Source organism: Puma concolor, chromosome D4 (genome assembly GCF_028749965.1).
Source record: "Puma concolor isolate L17-30 chromosome D4, mPumCon1.1.hap2, whole genome shotgun sequence".
Classification (NCBI taxonomy): Eukaryota; Metazoa; Chordata; class Mammalia; order Carnivora; family Felidae; genus Puma; species Puma concolor.
This window is the reverse complement of record NC_141679.1, coordinates 56,503,864-56,522,584: the sequence shown is the minus strand read 5'-3', so window position 1 is coordinate 56,522,584 and position 18,721 is coordinate 56,503,864. Positions and strand designations below refer to the sequence as shown.

At 39.4% G+C, this 18,721-nt stretch overlaps 1 protein-coding gene and 1 non-coding gene across 10 annotated transcripts in view; both read left to right on the top strand.

Annotated features, from left to right (window-relative positions):
- The window catches only part of UBAP2 (ubiquitin associated protein 2), a 110,574-nt gene that overhangs the window by 65,989 nt on the left and 25,864 nt on the right, over positions 1 to 18,721 (top strand). For 5 of the 9 annotated variants that reach the window (XM_086683382.1, XM_086683378.1, XM_086683385.1 and 2 more), the window contains 4 exons: positions 2,962 to 3,027; positions 8,506 to 8,561; positions 13,451 to 13,518; positions 15,880 to 16,069. In XM_086683382.1, the coding sequence (XP_086539508.1) occupies positions 2,962 to 3,027; positions 8,506 to 8,561; positions 13,451 to 13,518; positions 15,880 to 16,069 (380 nt within the window). Of the gene's footprint in view, positions 1 to 2,961; positions 3,028 to 8,505; positions 8,562 to 13,450; positions 13,519 to 15,879; positions 16,070 to 18,721 lie in introns of those variants that run through there. The other 4 variants (XM_086683379.1, XM_086683381.1, XM_086683380.1 and 1 more) reach the window with 4 other exon arrangements.
- LOC112851831 (small nucleolar RNA SNORD121A) lies at positions 16,188 to 16,270 on the top strand. Its single transcript, XR_003222830.1, has one exon. It is a non-coding gene; the product is annotated as a small nucleolar RNA SNORD121A (small nucleolar RNA).

Sequence of the window (18,721 nt, the reverse complement as noted above, 5' to 3'; positions counted from 1 at the left end):
GGCAGTGTAACGATATGCCAGATCATCAGCCTTCTACCTGTGAAAACGTAAAATATAAAATTTTATTTTAAAATATAAAATTGAAGCTCAATCAGTTGAAAGTCCGTCTTCTGATTTGGGTTCAAGTTTTTGATCCCACAGTTGTGCCTTGGCTGCACACTGAACCTGGAGCCTGCAGCCTGCTTAAGATTCTCATTCTTTCTTTCTCTCTCCCTGTTGTAAAATAAAAAAAAAAAAAATTTATATGTATGTATGTGTGTATATGTATATATGTGTGTGTATACACGCGTATACATATTTGTATATATATGTTTTAAGAAGAAATGAATGGAAAGAATATACCGTATTTATTTCATGTCTGGTTGTTGTGAAACTTAGTTTTTACTGACTCTCTTTGGACTTATTAATGGTAGTCTACCTCATGAAAATTTTCCTTGCTGATTTTTTTAAATGTCAGGTTTATTGAGATATGCTTTATATGCAGTAATATTTACCCTTTTGAAGGGCTATAAGTAGGTGAATTCTAACAAATGCATGTGATTGTGTGACCAACCCTAAAATCAAGACTTTCTGTATGAGCTGTCAACAATTGCAAATAATTAAAAAGGAAAAAAAGGTACCGTTTATAGTTCACACAAAAACATGCAATATTTATATTAAATCTGATAAAGTATGTCTAATATTTGTATGCTGAAAATTATGTAACCTGATGAGAAATACCAAGACCCCAAAATGGAGAGAGAGATACTCAGTACTTATGAACTGAAGATTCAGTATGTTATTAAAAAGTTATATTTTTCCTCAAATTGATGTTTACGTGAAGTGTATGTTTAATCAGAATCCTAGCAGATTTTTTTTTGGTGTAAATTGAAAATTTGATTTAAAAATTTTCATTTTAGGGTGCCTGGGTGGCTCAGTTGGTTAAATGTCCGACTTTGGCTCAGTTCATGATCTTGGCGGTTTGTGAGTTCGCTTGTTTCAGATTCTGTGTTTCCCTCTCTCTCTGCTCCTCCCTGACTCATGCTCTGTTTCCCTCAAATATTTAAAAAATTTTTTAAAATTTTTATTTAAAGAAATTTGTATTTTGTTTTAAGTTTTTAAGAAATCTCTACACCTAGGGGTGGGTGCCTGGATGGCTCAGTTGGTTAGGCATCTGACTTGGGCTCAGGTAATGATCTTGTAGTTCATGGATTTGAGCCCTTCGTTGGGCTCTGTGCTGACAGCTCAGAGCGTGGAGCCTGCTTCGGATTCTGTCTCCCTCTCTCTCTCTCTCTCCAAAATAAAATACGTTAGGGGCTCCTGGGTGGCTCAGTCGGATGAGCGTCTGACTTCGGCCTGGGTCATGATCTCACGGTCTGTGAGTTCGAGCCCCGTGTCAGGCTATGTGCCGACAGCTCGGAGCCTGGAGCCGGTTTGGGATTCTGTCTCCCTCTTTCTCTCTCTCTCTCCAAAATAAAATACGTTAGGGGCTCCTGGGTGGCTCAGTCGGATGAGCGTCTGACTTCGGCCTGGGTCATGATCTCACGGTCTGTGAGTTCGAGCCCCGTGTCAGGCTATGTGCCGACAGCTCGGAGCCTGGAGCCGGTTTCAGATTCTGTGTCTCCCTCTCTCTGACCCTCCCCCGTTCATGCTCTGCCTCTCTCTGTCTCAAAAAAATTAAATGTTAAAAAAAAATTTAAAAAAAAACCGTAAAAAAATTTTTTTAGAAGTCGTCTCTATACCCAGTCTAGAGCTCGAACTTAAAACCCTGAGATCAAAGTTACCTGTGCTTCTGGCTGAGCCAAGCCAGCCAGTCTCCCTGATTTTAAAGTTTTTATAGAAAAGTACAGATACTGGCGTATAACCCATACGAATTTTGAAAAAGATCAACAAAGTTTAGATCATACCCATCTTAAAATTCTAGCCCTTGTTTTTTATTGAAATGAAAGAAAACATCCATACAGAAACCTGCACATGGTATTTTTAAGTGGTTTTATTCATAATTCTTACTGATTTTTAAATCAGGTTTCGAAACAATGTTGAATTAGTTGTTTAACTGTTATTTTTCTTTTTTCTCTCCACGTCCTCTTCTTTTCCCTTCACCTGTCTTCTCTGGGCTCCTCTCTTTCCCCTTTTTCCCCCGATTCGCATTTAGAGTAGTAGATTCCTTGCTGAAAAACAAGGAAATGTGTTTAATGCAGAATACAGTTAAAGGATGTCAGTTGATAAGAGTGCTGGGGCTGTTTCTCTAGGGGCCTCACAGAATGGCATTTTCTTGTTGAAAACATACAGTTCTGCGTGTGGACCTCAACCATAATTATAGGCTCAAAAACATGACTTTTGACAGGATTGTGATCAAATCCATTCTTTAGAGGCAGACCCTCCATTATGGAAAATGGAATGACTGAAGGATAGTTACAATAATGATTTATAAGTCGAAACATACTAAACATATTTGTAAAACATTGTAATGGTTTTAACAAGTGGGAAGGGAGTTTGGTGAACATGGGGATGAGAACAAGTGTAGTTGATGCAATTGAATGTTCAAAGGCTATCTGGCTAATAGGATTTATAGTTGAGGTACAGTGTGGGCTGTCACAGTATTTTCTTTATTTTTATTTTTTTAACGTTTATTCATTTTTGAAAGAGACAGTGGGAGTGGGGGAGGGGCAGAGAGAGGGAGGCACAGAATCCGAAGCAGGCTCCAGGCTCCGAGCTGTCAGCACAGAGCCTGATGTGGGGCTCGAACCCACAAACTGTGAGATCATGACCTGAGCCGAAGTTGGACGCTCAACCAACTGAGTCACTCAGGTGCCCCGGGCTGTCACAGTATTGATTGCAGTACGTTTCCCTCTCCTCGGATGCACAGCCTGGATCAGCTTTGATGCTTTAATTTTGTTAAGTTGCTAAACAGTTTCTCTTCTGATGAATACCTTCATTATTTTGATATGTGAAAACCTTCCATTTTACATTGATCTGCAGAACTGGCATCAAATGCTCATAATGTAGCTCAGGATCTGCCACACAAAAATTCCTATGGACTCAAAGGTATGGTTTTCTTAATTCTTTAGTTAAAAATCTTCGGGGTGGCTGTCTGGCTCAGTTAGTACAACATGCAACTTTTGATCTTGGGGCTGTAAGTTCAAGCTGCCTGTTGGACATAGAGCTTAGTTGAAATAAAAAGAATCTTTCAAAATGCTTACAGTGTCTGCCATTTTAATCAAGGCTAGTTAAGTAGAATTCATCAAGTGAATATTTGTAAAAAGTATATTTTTACACCTGCTTGATTAAATATCAACTTAAATGTTTTTTAATGTTTATTTTTGAGAGAAAAAATGTGAGTGGGGGAGGGGCAGAGAGAGGGAGACAGAGAATCTGAAGCAGGCTCCATGCTGTCAGTGCAAAGCTGGACATGGGGCTGGAACCCAAGCACTATATCATGACCTGAGCTGAAGTTGGGTGATGAACCAACTCAGCCACCCGCTTGCCCCTTAAATACCAACTTTTGATTATGGAATTGTTTTACAGATTGGCCTTCAAGGCAGCACAGATTTTTATCTCGTTTTTCCTACATGGCTACCTTAATGTGCTTTTGATAGAATGCTAACATCAAGTTAAATGCAACATAAAGCATGCACCTCAAATTTATTGTTTTAAGCTGAAAATAAATCAGTATCATTGATGTTTTCCCACGTTTGAGGTGTAGGTTTATAGGTGAGTAATGGGGAACAAAGTCTTATTGTAAAAGCCTAATATTTCACAATAGTATTAGGATCAGAGCCTGTATTGTTTTACATGTAATGTCTTGTAATTTTTATAGTCTGTATATTTAGGGTGGGTTTTTAGCTTATTTATTTTTGAGAGACAGAGCAAGTGAGCACAAGCAGGGGAGGGGCAGAGAGAGAGGAAGAGAGGATCCCAAGCAGGCTCTGCACTGTCAGCACAGAGCCTGATCCAGGGCTCAATCTTTTGAACTGTGAGATCAAGACCTGAGCCGAAGTCAGAAGCTTAACTGACTGAGCCACCCAGGCACCCTGGCCCTGGTTTCTGATAAGGGGTTGCCTCCTCTGTGGTCTGACATAACCACTTGTTGCACTTGGTTGTGACTACGTATATTGTCTTCTTATTAAATGTACTCAAATTCTAACTATAATCTCCATGTCTCAATTTGTGATTATTTTCATAAGACCCTTCTAAGTGTTAGGCCAGTCTCTTTACATATACATATATGAAAGTGTGCTTTAACTGAATACCACTGAATTGGACATTTAAAAATGATCACAGTAGTAAATTTTATGAGTATTTTATCACAACAATTTTTGGAAAAATATTTTGTAAACTTATAAGTTTCTTTTTGAGAGAGAGGCAGTGTGTGTTGGGGAGGGGCAGAGAGAGAGAGGGCGAGAGAGAATCCCAAGTAGACTGCACCATGAGCGTAGAGCCTGATGTGGCACTAGAACCCATGAAACCGTGAGATCATGACCTGAGCCAAAACCCACAGTTGGATGCTTAACCAGCTGAGCCACCCAGTGCCCCAGTATTTTGTAAATTTCAGGATACTTTCGATATTTTATATAGAGGGTTTTGTAATGCCTCGTCATTGTTTTTCTCCTTTGGAGTATCCCTTCTCAATCTAGATCGATCGACCAATCGATGGATCTTCCCAGCTGTTTTCCAGCTTTCAGGATTTGTTAAGTTTTTATTTATTTTGAGTGAGAGGGAGGGTGGGGGAGGGACAGAGTGAGAGAGAGAGAGAGAAAATTGCAAGCAGGCTCAGAAATGTCATCATGGAGCCCAACATGTGCTTGATCTCTCAGACTGTGAGATCACGACCTTAGCTGAAATCAGGAGTTGGATGTTCAACCGACTGAGCCTTGCCAGCTGACCTGATTTTTTTTTAACATTTTATTTTAAAGTAATTTCTGTATCAAACGTGGAGCTTGAACTTAACCCTGAGATCAAGAGTTGCATGTTCTTCCAACTGACCCAGCCAGCCCCCCCCCCCCAACTTTTAAGAGTTTTGCTATACTTTGTTTTCCCCATAAACTTTCTCTTCCCTTTCTAGCTTTCATTAACTTTTTTTTGTCCTCCACATTTCCAATTATTAATCAGCTCTGGGTGATTTATTGTTTAAAAATATACACCATGATCACCCACAACATTTTTGTCTTTCCAGTGAAATAGGACTTTGGTATTTAACATTATGCTAAACATGTAGTCTTTTTTTTTTCTTTCCAGTTTTTATTTATTTATTTTGAGAGAGTGAAAGCTTGAGCAGGGGAGGGGCAAAGAGAGGAGAAAGTGTTAATGTGAAGCAGGCCCCACACTGCCAGCATGGAGCCTGATGAAGGACTTGAAATCATGAATCCTGAGATCATGACCTGAGCCAAAATCAAGAGGTGGACGGCTGAGCCACCCAGGCGCCCCAAACATGTAGGCTTTTAACCCAGTATTGGTTGGTTGATGATTGATGATGAAGGGTTTCTGAGAAAAATTCCACCATAAATTGTTTCCTACTAAGAGTCTTAAAGGCCTTGAAGATGAATGTTTTAGGAGTGATTTTCGAGCCTCTGCAGTTGTTTTCTTTTTCTTGATTAGAATGCTCCTAAAACTGCTTACGTTGAACCCCAGCTTTTTGTAGGATTCCTTAATCTTTAGAGTACTGTCACCTATGATAAATTTGACAGCATGAACCATAGGGTAGGTTGGATCGAGGCAGCACCAGGAACACTGTGTACTGGCTGCCCTTTAAGTTAGTCTCGTTGTGAGTTAAAAATTATTTTACTGTTTGTTTATTTTTGAGAGAGAAAGAGTGGGAACGGGGGAGGTGCAGAGAGAGGGGGAGACACAGAATCCAAACGGGCTCCAGGCTCTGAACTATCAGCACAGAGTACGACTCGGGGCTTGAACTCATAGGCCTGGAGATCATGATCTGAGCCAAAGTTGGACACTTAACCAACCAAGCCACCCAGGCACCCCTAGTTGTGAGTTTTTAAAACTATATATCTACTTAGAGAAAAGTCTTGATGGAGATCTATTAAAACATTGGGGATTATGTATCAGTGCCTTGAAGAAAATCACATTGCAGAAGGAATGTAAGAGTGGAGAGTAGGTAGATGGTTTGCCTTAGATATATTTAGCTTTGCGTACAGGGTGATCTCTAAGAAGCCTAGGCAGAGGTCTAGAGAACAACTTTTCACTACTGATTTCTGACTGGGACTAATTGCAACTCGTGTTTTTTCACTTAAACTAGGACCTCTTCCTAGTTTTAAGAGGCTGTTGAATTGGGAGTGAACGGGTGACTCAGTCAGTTGCGCTTTCGACTTCGGCTCAGATCATAAGCTCGTGGTTTGTGAGTTCGAGCCTCACATCAGACTCTGTGCTGACAGCTTGGAGCCTGGAGCCTAGAGTCTGCTTTGGATTCTGTGTCTCCCTCTCTCTGTGACCCTCCCCCACTCACACTCTCTTTGTCTCTATCAAAAATAAAAACCTTGGGGCGCCTGGGTGGCGCAGTCGGTTAAGCGTCCGACTTCAGCCAGGTCACGATCTCGTGGTCCGTGAGTTCGAGCCCCGCGTCAGGCTCTGGGCTGATGGCTCAGAGCCTGGAGCCTGTTTCTGATTCTGTGTCTCCCTCTCTCTCTGCCCCTCCCCCGTTCATGCTCTGTCTCTCTCTGTCCCAAAAATAAATAAACGTTGAAAAAAAAAATTAAAAAAAAAATAACCTTAAAAACGTTTTAATTCAAAGAGATATTTGGGTCCACTTAAATTCCTAATTGTGTTATGATATTTGTGGAAAAGTTGCGGAAACCATTAAAAGGTATGATGAGTGAACCAGTAGAAAGGATCACACTGTCAGTTCAGAACATTCTGTATTAATGTTTATGATTATTTCAAGGATACATGCAGTTGAGAGGCACGAAGGACAAACAGTGCCTGTATCCATGTTCTTCCTTCCTTTAATGTATATGTCCTATGATCCATGATGATAGATGACGTCTCTCAGTGATGTGTGTAGGGTTCTCACACAGGAGGGAATGTTTTTTAGGTTTGAAATACCTCCTATATAGTAGCATATCTTGGGGGACGTTTTACAGAGCGCCATACTGCATATATTCATCAATTCTATGTTTGTCATAACCAGTCCTAAACAAGGGACATCCACCTGAAAGAATTCCATTAGGAAGGACTCTTTTCATAGGTAACACCTTCTGTTTATTCATGAAACAGTTGGTTATTAGGTTATAGACCTAGTTCTAAGGAAGTTAGATCTGGTTACCTGCCCTTTTCTCAATTGTTTTCCCCTTCTTCTCTTCCTTTTGTCCTTTGCATACACAAACCTCATCGTAGGTCAGATGCCCAGCTCATTTCTTCCCTGTTGAAGGAATGAAAACATGCACAGTCTTACTTCCTGGGGGTGATTATAGTTGATATCTTTGTGTATTTTCTTATGAAATCATTTTCTCTGATTTTTGCACGTATGTATTTGCATGTAGTTCAGCATTTCTGAATACAAATGCTTCCCTTTAAATATTTTTCTGGGGGCGCCTGGGTGGCGCAGTCGGTTAAGCGTCCGACTTCAGCCAGGCCACGATCTCGCGGTCCGTGAGTTCGAGCCCTGCGTCAGCCTCTGGGCTGATGGCTCAGAGCCTGGAGCCTGTTTCCAATTCTGTGTCTCCCTCTCTCTCTGCCCCTCCCCCGTTCATGCTCTGTCTCTCTCTGTCCCAAAAATAAATAAATGTTGAAAAAAAAATTTTTTTTTAAATATTCTGTAAGAATTGTTTGAGCAGATCTTCTGCATCTGCTCATCAGGAATTAATATATAGCACCAGAATTTATGTGAGCAGGACTAATGCTCAGCTTTGCTGGAGATCTATTAGGGAACCATAGAATGGACCTAATATCTTTTTTAAGTTTATTTATTTTGATAGAGAAAGCATGAGCAGGGGAGGGGCAGAGAGAGAGAGCAAGAATTCTAAGTAGGCTCTGCACTCTTAGCGTTGAGCCTGACATGGGTCTCCAACCCAGGACCGTGAGATCATGGCCTGAGCTGAATCCGAGTTGTACACTTTCTACTGAGCCGTCCCAGGCACCCCTTTAATATCTTACAAAGAGGATGCATCTATAAATTCAGTAGTTCAGTAATCTACCTGAAATTAAGATCCAGCCAAGCCAGCTTCATAATGAATTTTGCTCTGTTTTAAATGTTACATATCATAAGGGTCTCATGGTTAAATATGTGTATTTGTGCTATGCTCATACTTTAGTAATCATGGCAGAATTGCTTGGATATGATCTACACTGAAGCAAAATTCGTGTGAGACTTCGCTTTCAGTTTATGTGGATAGTATCTAGCTAAGTTGAATTTGACTACATGGCATTTTATTGAGAATAGATCAGGAGCTTCATATTAGATTGTAAACTAAATTACTAATAAGATTTATGATACATTTTATACAGTATACGATAGAGAATTAGTTGGAGTGAGATGATATTTGACTTTGTGATGTAAACTATGATTATTGTCAGCAGGGGCCTGGAAGAATTCGGTGGAAGAGTGGACAACAGACGACTGGACTGAAGATGTAAGTATTTAGCATCAGATTAGATCTGTCTTCCTCTTGTTTTCTGGTAAGGGCATGCATTCTTTGAAAAAGCTGGAAACATCTTGTGGTTGCCCATGGCTCTTTTTCAGACATGTGATTATCGTGTTTTTAAGATTTTTAAGAAACTTGGTTTTGATTCAGGTCATGATCTCATGGTTTGTGAGATCCAGTCCTGCTGTAGGGCTCTGTGCTGACAGTGAGGAGCCTGCTTGGAATTCTCTCTCTGCCTCTCTCACTCTGCCCCTCCCCTGCTCATGTTCGCCTGCCTGCCCTGCAGATAGATAGATAGATAGATAGATAGATAGATAGATAGATAGATAGATAGATAGATAGAAAGAAAGACTGACTGACAAAAAATTGACAAGGTATTAGGGATGCCTGACTGGCTCAGTCTGAAGAACATGGGACTCTTGAACTGGGGGTCATGAGTTCGGTCCCCATATTGGGTGTAGAGATTACTAAAACATAAACTTAAAAAAAAAAAAAAGGATCAGGTGTTAAGTAGGCCTAAAAATCATTTTTTAGCTTATCTTTTGTTTTTAAATGTTAAAAAAATTTTTTTAATGTTTATTTTTTTAAAATATATATTTTTTTAATGTTCATTTATTTTTGAGACAGAGAGACACAGCATGAACGGGGGAGGGGCAGAGAGAGAGGGAGACACAGAATCGGAAGCAGGCTCCAGGCTCTGAGCCATCAGCCCAGAGCCTGACGCGGGGCTTGAACTCACGGACCGCGAGATCGTGACCTGAGCTGAAGTTGGACGCTCAACCGACTGAGCCACCCAGGCGCCCCAGTGTTTATTTATTTTTGAGACAGAGAGCGACAGAGCATGAACAGGGGGAGGGTCAGAGAGAGGGAGACACAGAATCTGAAGCAGGCTCCAGGCTCCGAGCTGTCAGCACAGAGGCCGACGCGGGGCTCGAACTCATGGACGGTGAGATCATGACCTGAGCCGAAGTTGGATGCTTAACCGAGTGAGCCACCCAGGCACCCCTGTTTTTAAATTTTTTTAATGTTCATTTATTTTTGAGAGAGAAACAGAGAGCGAGCATGAACAAAGGAGGAACAGAGAGAGAGGGAGACACAGAATCCAAAGCAGGCTCCAGGTCTGAGCTGTCAGCACAGAACCCAATGCAGAGCTTGAACTCAGGAGCTGTGAGATCATGACCTGAGCCAAAGTCAGACGCTTAACCACCCAGGAGCCCCTGTTTTGTTCTGATAACTATTGCCCTGGCCTGTGAATGTTTATTTTTTATAACATTTTAATTAAAGGAGATAGTGTTTGGGTCACAGTTGAAATTCTGGTTCTAGGCCCAACCCCTTCTTCTTAAAACTAGACTAGCTTTTTATATTCATTTATTTGATAACCATTTTCAAGTGTACTACACTAGCTTCTCAGTGTTGATCTATAACTCTGGGCTCAGCATAACATGCTCTTTGATAAAAAAAGATTTAATTTTAAAAAATGTAACTGAACTAATAGCCCTATGCCATATTTTATATCATTTTTCTGTTTGACCCTCAAAGTCCAGAACATATATGTATGTGATAGACTGGTAGAGCAGACATCATGATGGAGAGTAAAGGCCCTAGAAGTATCGATCTTTAATATAAAGTGACCCAGTCTTTGAAATTGTTGAGATTATTTTTCCCCGTCTTATCATTCTGTACTCACAAGTATATCTTTAAATTTTTATTTATTGATATTTATTTATTTATTTATTTATTTATTTATTTATTTAAGAGTTTACTTATATTATTTTGGCGGGGCGGGGGGGAGGCGCTCAGAGAAAGACAATCCCAAGCCTGCTTTGTGCTATCAGTGCAGAGCTCCACACGGGGCTTGATACCGATCTAAAAAATTAAAAAAACAGGGGTGCCTGCGTGGCTCATTGACTTGGTTCAGCTCATGATCTCATGGTTCGTGGGCTTGCCCTCATCAGGTTGTGTGCTGACAGAAGCCTGGAGCCTGCTTCAGATTATGTGTCTTCCTCTCTTTGCCCCTCCCCTGCTCATGCTCGTTTGTGCACGCGCTCTCTCTCTCTCTCTCTCTCTCTCTCTCTCTCTCTCTCTCTCTCAATATTAAAAAAAAAAATAATGGCTATTAAAACATGAGTAATCTAAGGTGCCAATCTAAAATTACTTGAATTATTAACCTTTCCCTTCCTTCTCCTTTTTAAAATTTTCTTTTAAGTAAGCTTTGCCCAGCATGGGGCTCAAAGCCGCATCCACTTTAAATAATTTTTACATATTTCTTTCCAGTCTTTTTCTTTTCCTAAATATTAAATTACGGCTTGTGTCTTTTGAAATCTGAGAATGCTTCCATTTTACGTAATACTTTCTTTAAACTATTTTATTTTATTTAAATGTTTATTTATTTTTGAGAGAGAGAGATACAGAGAATGAGCAGGTGAGGGGCAGAGAAAGGGAGACAAAATCCCCAGCAGGCTCTGTGCTCCCAGCGGGCTGCTGCAGTGTCAGTCATGACCTGAGGTGAAACCAAGAGTTGGATGCTTAACTCACTGAGCCAGACAGATGCGCACAAAGATAGTATTTTTATTTTAAAGTAACCTCTACACCGAACATGACGCTTGAACTCATGACCTCAAGATCAAGAGTCACATGTTTTACTGACAGCCAGTCAAGTCCTTTTTTTTAAAAAAAGAAGGAGGAAAGAATTTAATTTTCTGTTTTCTGCCAGGGTCAGATAGGATGTTAGTGATTAATGGTGGTTCTAATTTGATTTGAACTAAAATTTTTATGGCTTTAGATCTTCTCTGTCATTGCATTTCACAGAGTTATTCCTTTATTGCTTTTCTCTGTGTCTTACAGAATCTTACATGGTAGATAGAGTTGAGGCAAAAACAGATTCCTTGGTACTCTTTAAGATACTACCTTGAAATAGAGTGTAAGCTCTTCTTGTTCAAGCAGTAATCTATTCAGCACTTTTTATTTGTTTTTCTAGAAAATGAACACCTACTGCCTGCTCTGCCCCTATCATAGTTTTAATTTGTGAGGGCAATCTGATTTTTATCCAGTATTTCAGAGTTCTGAGACATTTAAAGTTAATATGTATTATAGAAGTCTTTGAGAAATATTTCCTGCAGTTACATTATCTCATTATATCAACTTTTTAGCCTTTAAATGCTCATGCCCCACTTTGAAAATGTGAAAAGAGCCTACCTTTCAATAATGTCAGTTAAGGTTTCAAAAAATTTTATCCTGGGTGCCTTAAAACATCAAAAGGTGGAGGGTGCCTCAGTGGCTCAGTTGGTTAAGTATCCGACTCTTGATTTGGGCTCAGGTGATCTCAGGGTTCATGGGTTTTAGCCCCACATTGGGCTCTGCACTGTCAGTGTACAGACTACTTGAGATTCATTCTCTCTGTCTCTCTGTCTCTCTCTCTCTGCCCCTCCCATGTTCTCTCTCTGAAAAAAAAAAAAAAAATCCCGCAAAACTTCAAATGGCATTTAAACGATATGCATGAATTGAAATAATTATGTTCAATGAAAAAAGTTAGACAAAAAGATTGTTTGCTTATTTATTTATTTAACATTTTAATTTATTTTTGAGAGACAGAACCCAAGTGGGGAGGTGCAGAGAGAGAAGGAGACAGAATCCAAATCTCAGCTGTCAGCACAGAGCCGGACGCGGGGCTTGAACTCAAAAACTGTGAGATCATGACCTGAGCAGAAGTCAGACGCTTAAACTACTGAGCCACCCAGGCGCCCCTTATTTATTTTTAAAGTTTGTTTATTTTGAGAGAGTAAGAGCAAGAGTGGGAGAAGGGCAGAGAGAGGTAGACAATCCCAAGCAGGCTCCATGCTTTCAACACAGAGCCTGATGTGGGGTTTGGTCTCAAGAACCGTGAGATCATGACCTGATCTGGGATCAAGAGTCAGATGGTCAATAGGTTGATCCATCCAGGTGCCTCAAGATTGCATATTTTAAAATTCTAGAAAATAGAACCCTAATCTGTAGTCACAGAAAACACATTGGTGGTTTCCTGGGGACTAAGGTGAGTGGTGGGAGGGATTGATTACATAGGGACAGGAGCAAACTTTTAGGGTAATAAATATGTTCATTGTCATGATTTTGTGATGATTTCATGGGCATATAAATATGACAAAACCCAGTTATTTGCTTTGAATATTTGCAGTTTATTGGATGTGATATACCCCCAATAAAGTTGTTTTTATAAAAACAAGGAAACCTATGACTTAATAAAAAAGAAATACAGATTACTAATAAATGAAATACTAAAACCATCTGTTTGGGGGGAGAAGAAACATCAGTTTTTTGCTCTTTCAAACTTTTGGCATTTGTGGTGGTTTTACTGGTGTTTTCATTTTGTATAATGTCAAATAGAATAGCGTGACTAGGACTTGAACCCTGGTCTGACTTCATTGTTTCTCTGATGTGAAGTCCTTTTTTCGGGTTTGTCAGTCTAAAAATTACCTTCCCCCTAACAAAATTGTTATGATCACTTGTGTATTTCCTCCGTTTTAGACCACTTTTTGGGTGAAGTGTAATGAGAGTACTGGTGACTAAAAATTGTCAGAAATTTTATGAAAAAATTTTTATCACTTTTATTTATTTTTTTGAGACACAGAGTCATTATGAGAGGGGGTGGGGCAGAGAGAGAGGGAAACACAATCTAAAGTAGGCTACCAGCTCTGAGCTGTCAGCACAGAGCCTGACGTGGAGCTTGAACTCAAGAACTGTGAGATCATGACCTGAGCCAAAGTCAGACGCTTAACCGACGAGCCACCCAGGCGCCCCAAAATTGTCAGAAATTGGATACATTTTGGGTTCTATGTTACGTAAAATAAGAGCAAAGTATTTTTTTATTCATTTCCATACAGCTTTCTGAAACAAAAGTCTTCACTGCCTCAGTTGTTCCAGCAGAGAATCATGTCACACCTGGGCAAAGGTAAACACTTTTGGTCCCGTTTTGTTTGTTATTCAAAGCATAATTTAAATTTCTTACTCCAGAAATTTGTTTTGGGTCTCAGGTCTCTTTCTGTTTTTTTCCTTTTCTTGAATCTCTTCCTGTTTTTACTATTTTCTTCTAAGAATTTGTTTTATCCTTAACCTTCCTTGTGAACTGACATAGCCTACATCATTATCTACTTAGTTGTATCCACTAATGAATTAAAATAGCAATTATGTGTGTGATTTGTTATCATTTGTGATAGAAATTATATTAAGCCTATTTATGGTGGTTCTTTTTTACTTTGGTAAATGCAGTATATTGTTTGACAGATAAGCTTAATACAAAATACCTTTGGTTTTCTGTGTGTAATACCATTTATTTAGGCATTCTCATACTAATACAAATTTCTCATTTTGTGTGGGCTCTTCTATTTCTTTCCTCTCCTCCCCTTTCCCCTTCTCCCTTCTCCCCTTCCCCTCTTCCCCTCCCTCCTCCCCCTCCCCTCTCCTCTTGTTCTTCAAATGTTTATTCATTTTTAGAAGGAGAGAGAGCAAGCCGGGAAGGGGCAGAGAGAGATGGAGAGAGAGACTCCTAAGCAGGCTCTCTGCACTGTCAGCATGCAGCCTGACATGGGGCTCAATCTTATGACCTTGGGATCATGACTTGAGCTGAAAACAAGAGTTGGACGCTCAACCGACTCAGCCACTCAGGTGCCCCAGGATCATTTTTATTTAAGAAAAACAACAACAACAAAAACCTCCGATACTTGATAACGGCTTGGGTCATGACCTCACGGATGGTTAGACTGATTGATCTCTGTGTCCAGGATCTGCACTGACAGTACAGAGCCTGCTTGGGATTCTCTCCTCTCCCTCCCTCTCTCTCCCTCTCTCTCTCTCTCTCTCTCTCTCTCTCTCTCTCTCTCTCTCTCTCTGCCACTCCTAAAAATAAATAAACATTAAAAAATATATGAAGCCCGTTCTCTATTCACTGAAGCAGAGGAAAGGATGGGTTCAGAGGTCACAGTTGGGCATGGGAGGGAATTTAAAGAAAAAAAGAAATATACTTATTTAATGGTTAGTTAATAGTGCTATACTATATTAATACATCTTACCAACTTTTTGGAATAGAACTTGCTGTATTTTGTGTGTGTGTGTGTGTGTGTGTGTGTGTGTGTGTGTGAGAGAGAGAGAGAGAGAGAGAGAGATAATGTATCTTTTCAGATGGGTTATATGTAATATAACTACCCTGTATTTATATCCTTGGAGTTAGGATATCATAAGTATAACATCACCTGGGAATCCAAAATACTAGTCTGGTACTTTAACCTGGTTATAGGAGAGTAAGTGTGGGTAGTGCATAAGGAGAGGAATACAGGCCTAGGAACTTTGATCTTTATTAGATAGTAGTGGGCCTTGAATTATTTGACCTCCCAGAATCTGCCTCACTGGCATGGTGAGCGTTTCAGACAGGAGAACTGAGTGGGAACTGGCCTTTGAAATGGTTTAAGGGAGCAAATTACCTTGTTAGTAAATTCTGAGCACCTTGCAGTTTCTGTGGAGGAGTTAGTAGCTAGTTCACTCACATGTCAGGTTGTATATATCTTGAAGATCATTTCTTCCTCAGGCTTTTAGGTTTTCAAGCCATAAGTTTTAAGTTGGAATATCTGTTTTTCTGGGGACATTACAAGTGTTCTAGAGAGGATTTGTTACTGTGTTTTCCCCCGAATGTTTAAGAGAGAAAATTATTGGAGATTTATATAAGCTTAAATATCTTATACCGTAGAACGTAGAACTTAGAAATATTTATGACTGTTTAGATTGTCTACTATGGCTGTGGTTCTCAATCCCTCAAAATAGAGATTCACCCTCTTTGAGGCAAGTTGAAGAGACACTGGTTCCAAGTAATGAATGGGGCAAAGTATTCTAAAGAAAATGAGCCAAACTTCAGAATACTATTTACTCATTTGCTCCAGGTTTTCAAATGAATTGTTATTGTGCTATTTCTGTGGAACTATCTCAATGTACTTTTTCATTTCTCTTCTCTGCAAAGCCCTGCTTTAGTCTCTGTGGCTTCGTATGCTTTTTTTTTTTTTTTTTTTTTGGTCATTGATGCTGTTCTTTTGGCTCCTTTAAACTACCGTTTCCAAAAGTTTTCCTCACTTAAATTATAACTTTTTAAAAACTTTATTTATTTAAATAATCTCTGCATTCAGCGTGGGGCTTGACTTATGACCCTGAGATCACCTCACTTAGATTATTTTTAACATGAATTTACTTTATATTGATTCACTTCTCAAATTCATTGTTGGTAAGATGTGCTTTTGACTCATTCCTCATTTGCTTTTTGTCTGCTTAGCATTGATCTGGTAGCCTTGCTCCAGAAGCCTGTTCCTCCCAGTCAAGCCTCAGAAGTCAACTCCTTTGAAACTTCCCAACAACAGGGCTTTGGCCAAGCCCTTGTCTTCACAAATTCTCAGCACAACAATCAGATGGCACCAGGGACTGGCAGCTCCACTGCTGTCAACTCCTATTCTCCTCAGAGTCTGGTAACTCACTTTTATTTTAGTATGGGATTTGAAGGACTGTACCCATGAACAAATGTATTCTAGAATGACACATGCCTGATAATTATTTTCTAAATACAAAAATATTTAGACGATCTCAGTCCAGAAAACAATGATGTGATACTTTCCAAGCACATATCTGATGATTCCATGTGGAATTCAACTACTCTGAGTTTCCTGGACAATGATTTTTAAAAAATGCTTCTTTATGATTAGTTGAAATCTTTTAAGTCATAATCACTGAGGCATCCTTCTTATTAGTAATTTTTTTCTTGTATTTTCTTTGAAAGTATGTACTTAAGACATTAAAATTTTCAATTGTTTTCCAGTGTAGTAAAATGCAAATGTTTGTCAGTATTGGCTTGCTAAAATCATGCTAAAACAGTTCTAAGTCTAGGAAGGCTTTTATTTTTTGCATTTTTAATTGTTATTCATAAAATTAGTGTATCTTTCCTTAAAACATCACTTTGTAGCAGAAGCCCTTTTAATGTGGATGTGTTTTCCTTAAAATAAGGGTCATCTGCCGCTTGCATATCTGACTCTAACTTCCTATGAGAATTTAGCTCCTATCAGAAGGACTTCAGGAACTGTTAGTGAAGGATATGAAGATAACCAAAGAATGTAGTTGCAGAATAATGGTGAACTGAAGGCCCTAACTGTAGGTACTGCTCAGTTGGCAGTGAGGTATTCTCAGTTGGAACACCTCCAAATATAGATCCACAGCTTTCACTAGTGGTAATTATTTTTGATCATTCTTTGTTGTGTTTTACCTGAAATCCACAGTTGAGAAACAGAATTTATAAATATGATAATAATCTTTCTCTCCTACTTGACTTAAAAATCATTTGCTGAACCACTTCATAAAATGGAGAATTTAGTATGTAAACTTTTCATTGTGGTGTTCTACTCTGCACAGCCACGTTATGTCATGTATAACTGGGTTGAGAATTTGGCATTTTTAGTACCACTGATGATTGTGTACGAGAGAATGTGAGTGCTTGAAGTGGACAGCCCAAGGCATGATGCTATCTCTATTTTGAGGGGGTCTCAAGTTTTTCTTTTTTTTTTATAAAGATTTTATTTTAAGTAATCTCTATCCCCAATATGGGCTCGAATTTATAACCCCAAGATCAAGAGCTGTATGCTTCACCAACTGAGCAAGCCAGGTGCCCCAGTACCCTCATGGTTTGAGGTGAACCATCCCTGTCCTTTCTTCCTCCGATGCCTTTCTATCTGCTACTGGTCTGCTGATGTAATGTCTATGCGAACTGTTGGAATCTTAGCCAGGCCACTCAGAGCATAGGTAGGACATGAGTTTTGTTTGTTTTATTATTTTGTTTTTTTCTTTTTAGGACATGTGTTTTTTGTTTTGTTGTGTTTTTTTTTTTAACAGTGCCTTCAGGTGTGTTGCCTTTTGTAATGAACAATACCTTGAGAAACTGGAACAAGTAATGTTTAGCATATTAGAGGAGTGGTGCTCAACCTACTGTACTTTCATAATCACTGGGGAACTTCAGTAAATAACAACAGTAGTAAGGATAATAAAATAATGCCAGAGTCTGCACAAACCAAATAAGTCAGAATCTTGGGATTGCGAGTTGGGCATTTGTGTGTATTTGTGTATATGTGAATGCAGGCATACTTGTGTATCAATACACATTTTTAAAGCCCCCATCTATTGAAGTGTAGGTGAAATTGAGAAGTCCTGTGCTAAATGTTAACCTGAAGCAAGGTGCTATTCCTTGACTCAGTGATTTCATTATGTTGTAAAACACACAGAAACTGCATTTGATAGTATTGGCTAATGCAGGATAGAAATTAGGTAGGAAAAGAGGAAGACCAAAAGCATCATTCTGGAAGCCTTTACTGAACAAGTGGGCTTGAACTGGGTTTTTGGATTTGTAGCCACATAAGACAGGTGTTTTGGCAGCATGAAATAGCAAGGATTCTAAAGTAGTGATAAATAATGTTAGTAGATTGTGCGATGTGCAGTAACTCCCTACAACTTAAATGTTTTACTCAAATTGGAGAATTTGGTCTTCCTTAGAACAACTGGGATACTCCATGCCTTTGGATATTGTTAATAGAAACAATTATTTCAGCTTTCTACATCTGATCTCTTAAGAGAATGCAAGTCATTTCTATTTGTGAACTTTTAAATGGTTTTGAAAGGTTTTTCTTGGAGGGGGGCTTGAGAGCGAGCGCTCAGAGCATAGATGGCACAGAGAGGGGGGAGAGAATCCCAAACAGGCTCCGTGTGTCAGTGCAGAGCCCAATGAGGGGCTTGCACAAACCATGAGATCATGACAAAATCAAGAGTTGGACTGAGCCACACAGACACCCCTTGAAAAGCTATTTTTTGACAACTTATCTTTTTCAGAAACTGAATGATCTTGATGGGTAAAAATGAAGTTGATCTGCTGTTGTGTTCACTAGTCCTAGGGTCTCATTCTCCTTGGATATTTTCCCAATAGTTTATTTTTGCTTTGGTTTCCCTTGCCTTAGGAGATGTATCTAAAAAATGTTGCTATGGCTGATGTCAAAGAAATTATTGTTTTTGTTCTCTTCTCGGATTTTTATGGTTTCAGGTCTCATATTTAGGTCTTTAACCCACTTTGAGTTTATTTTTGTGTA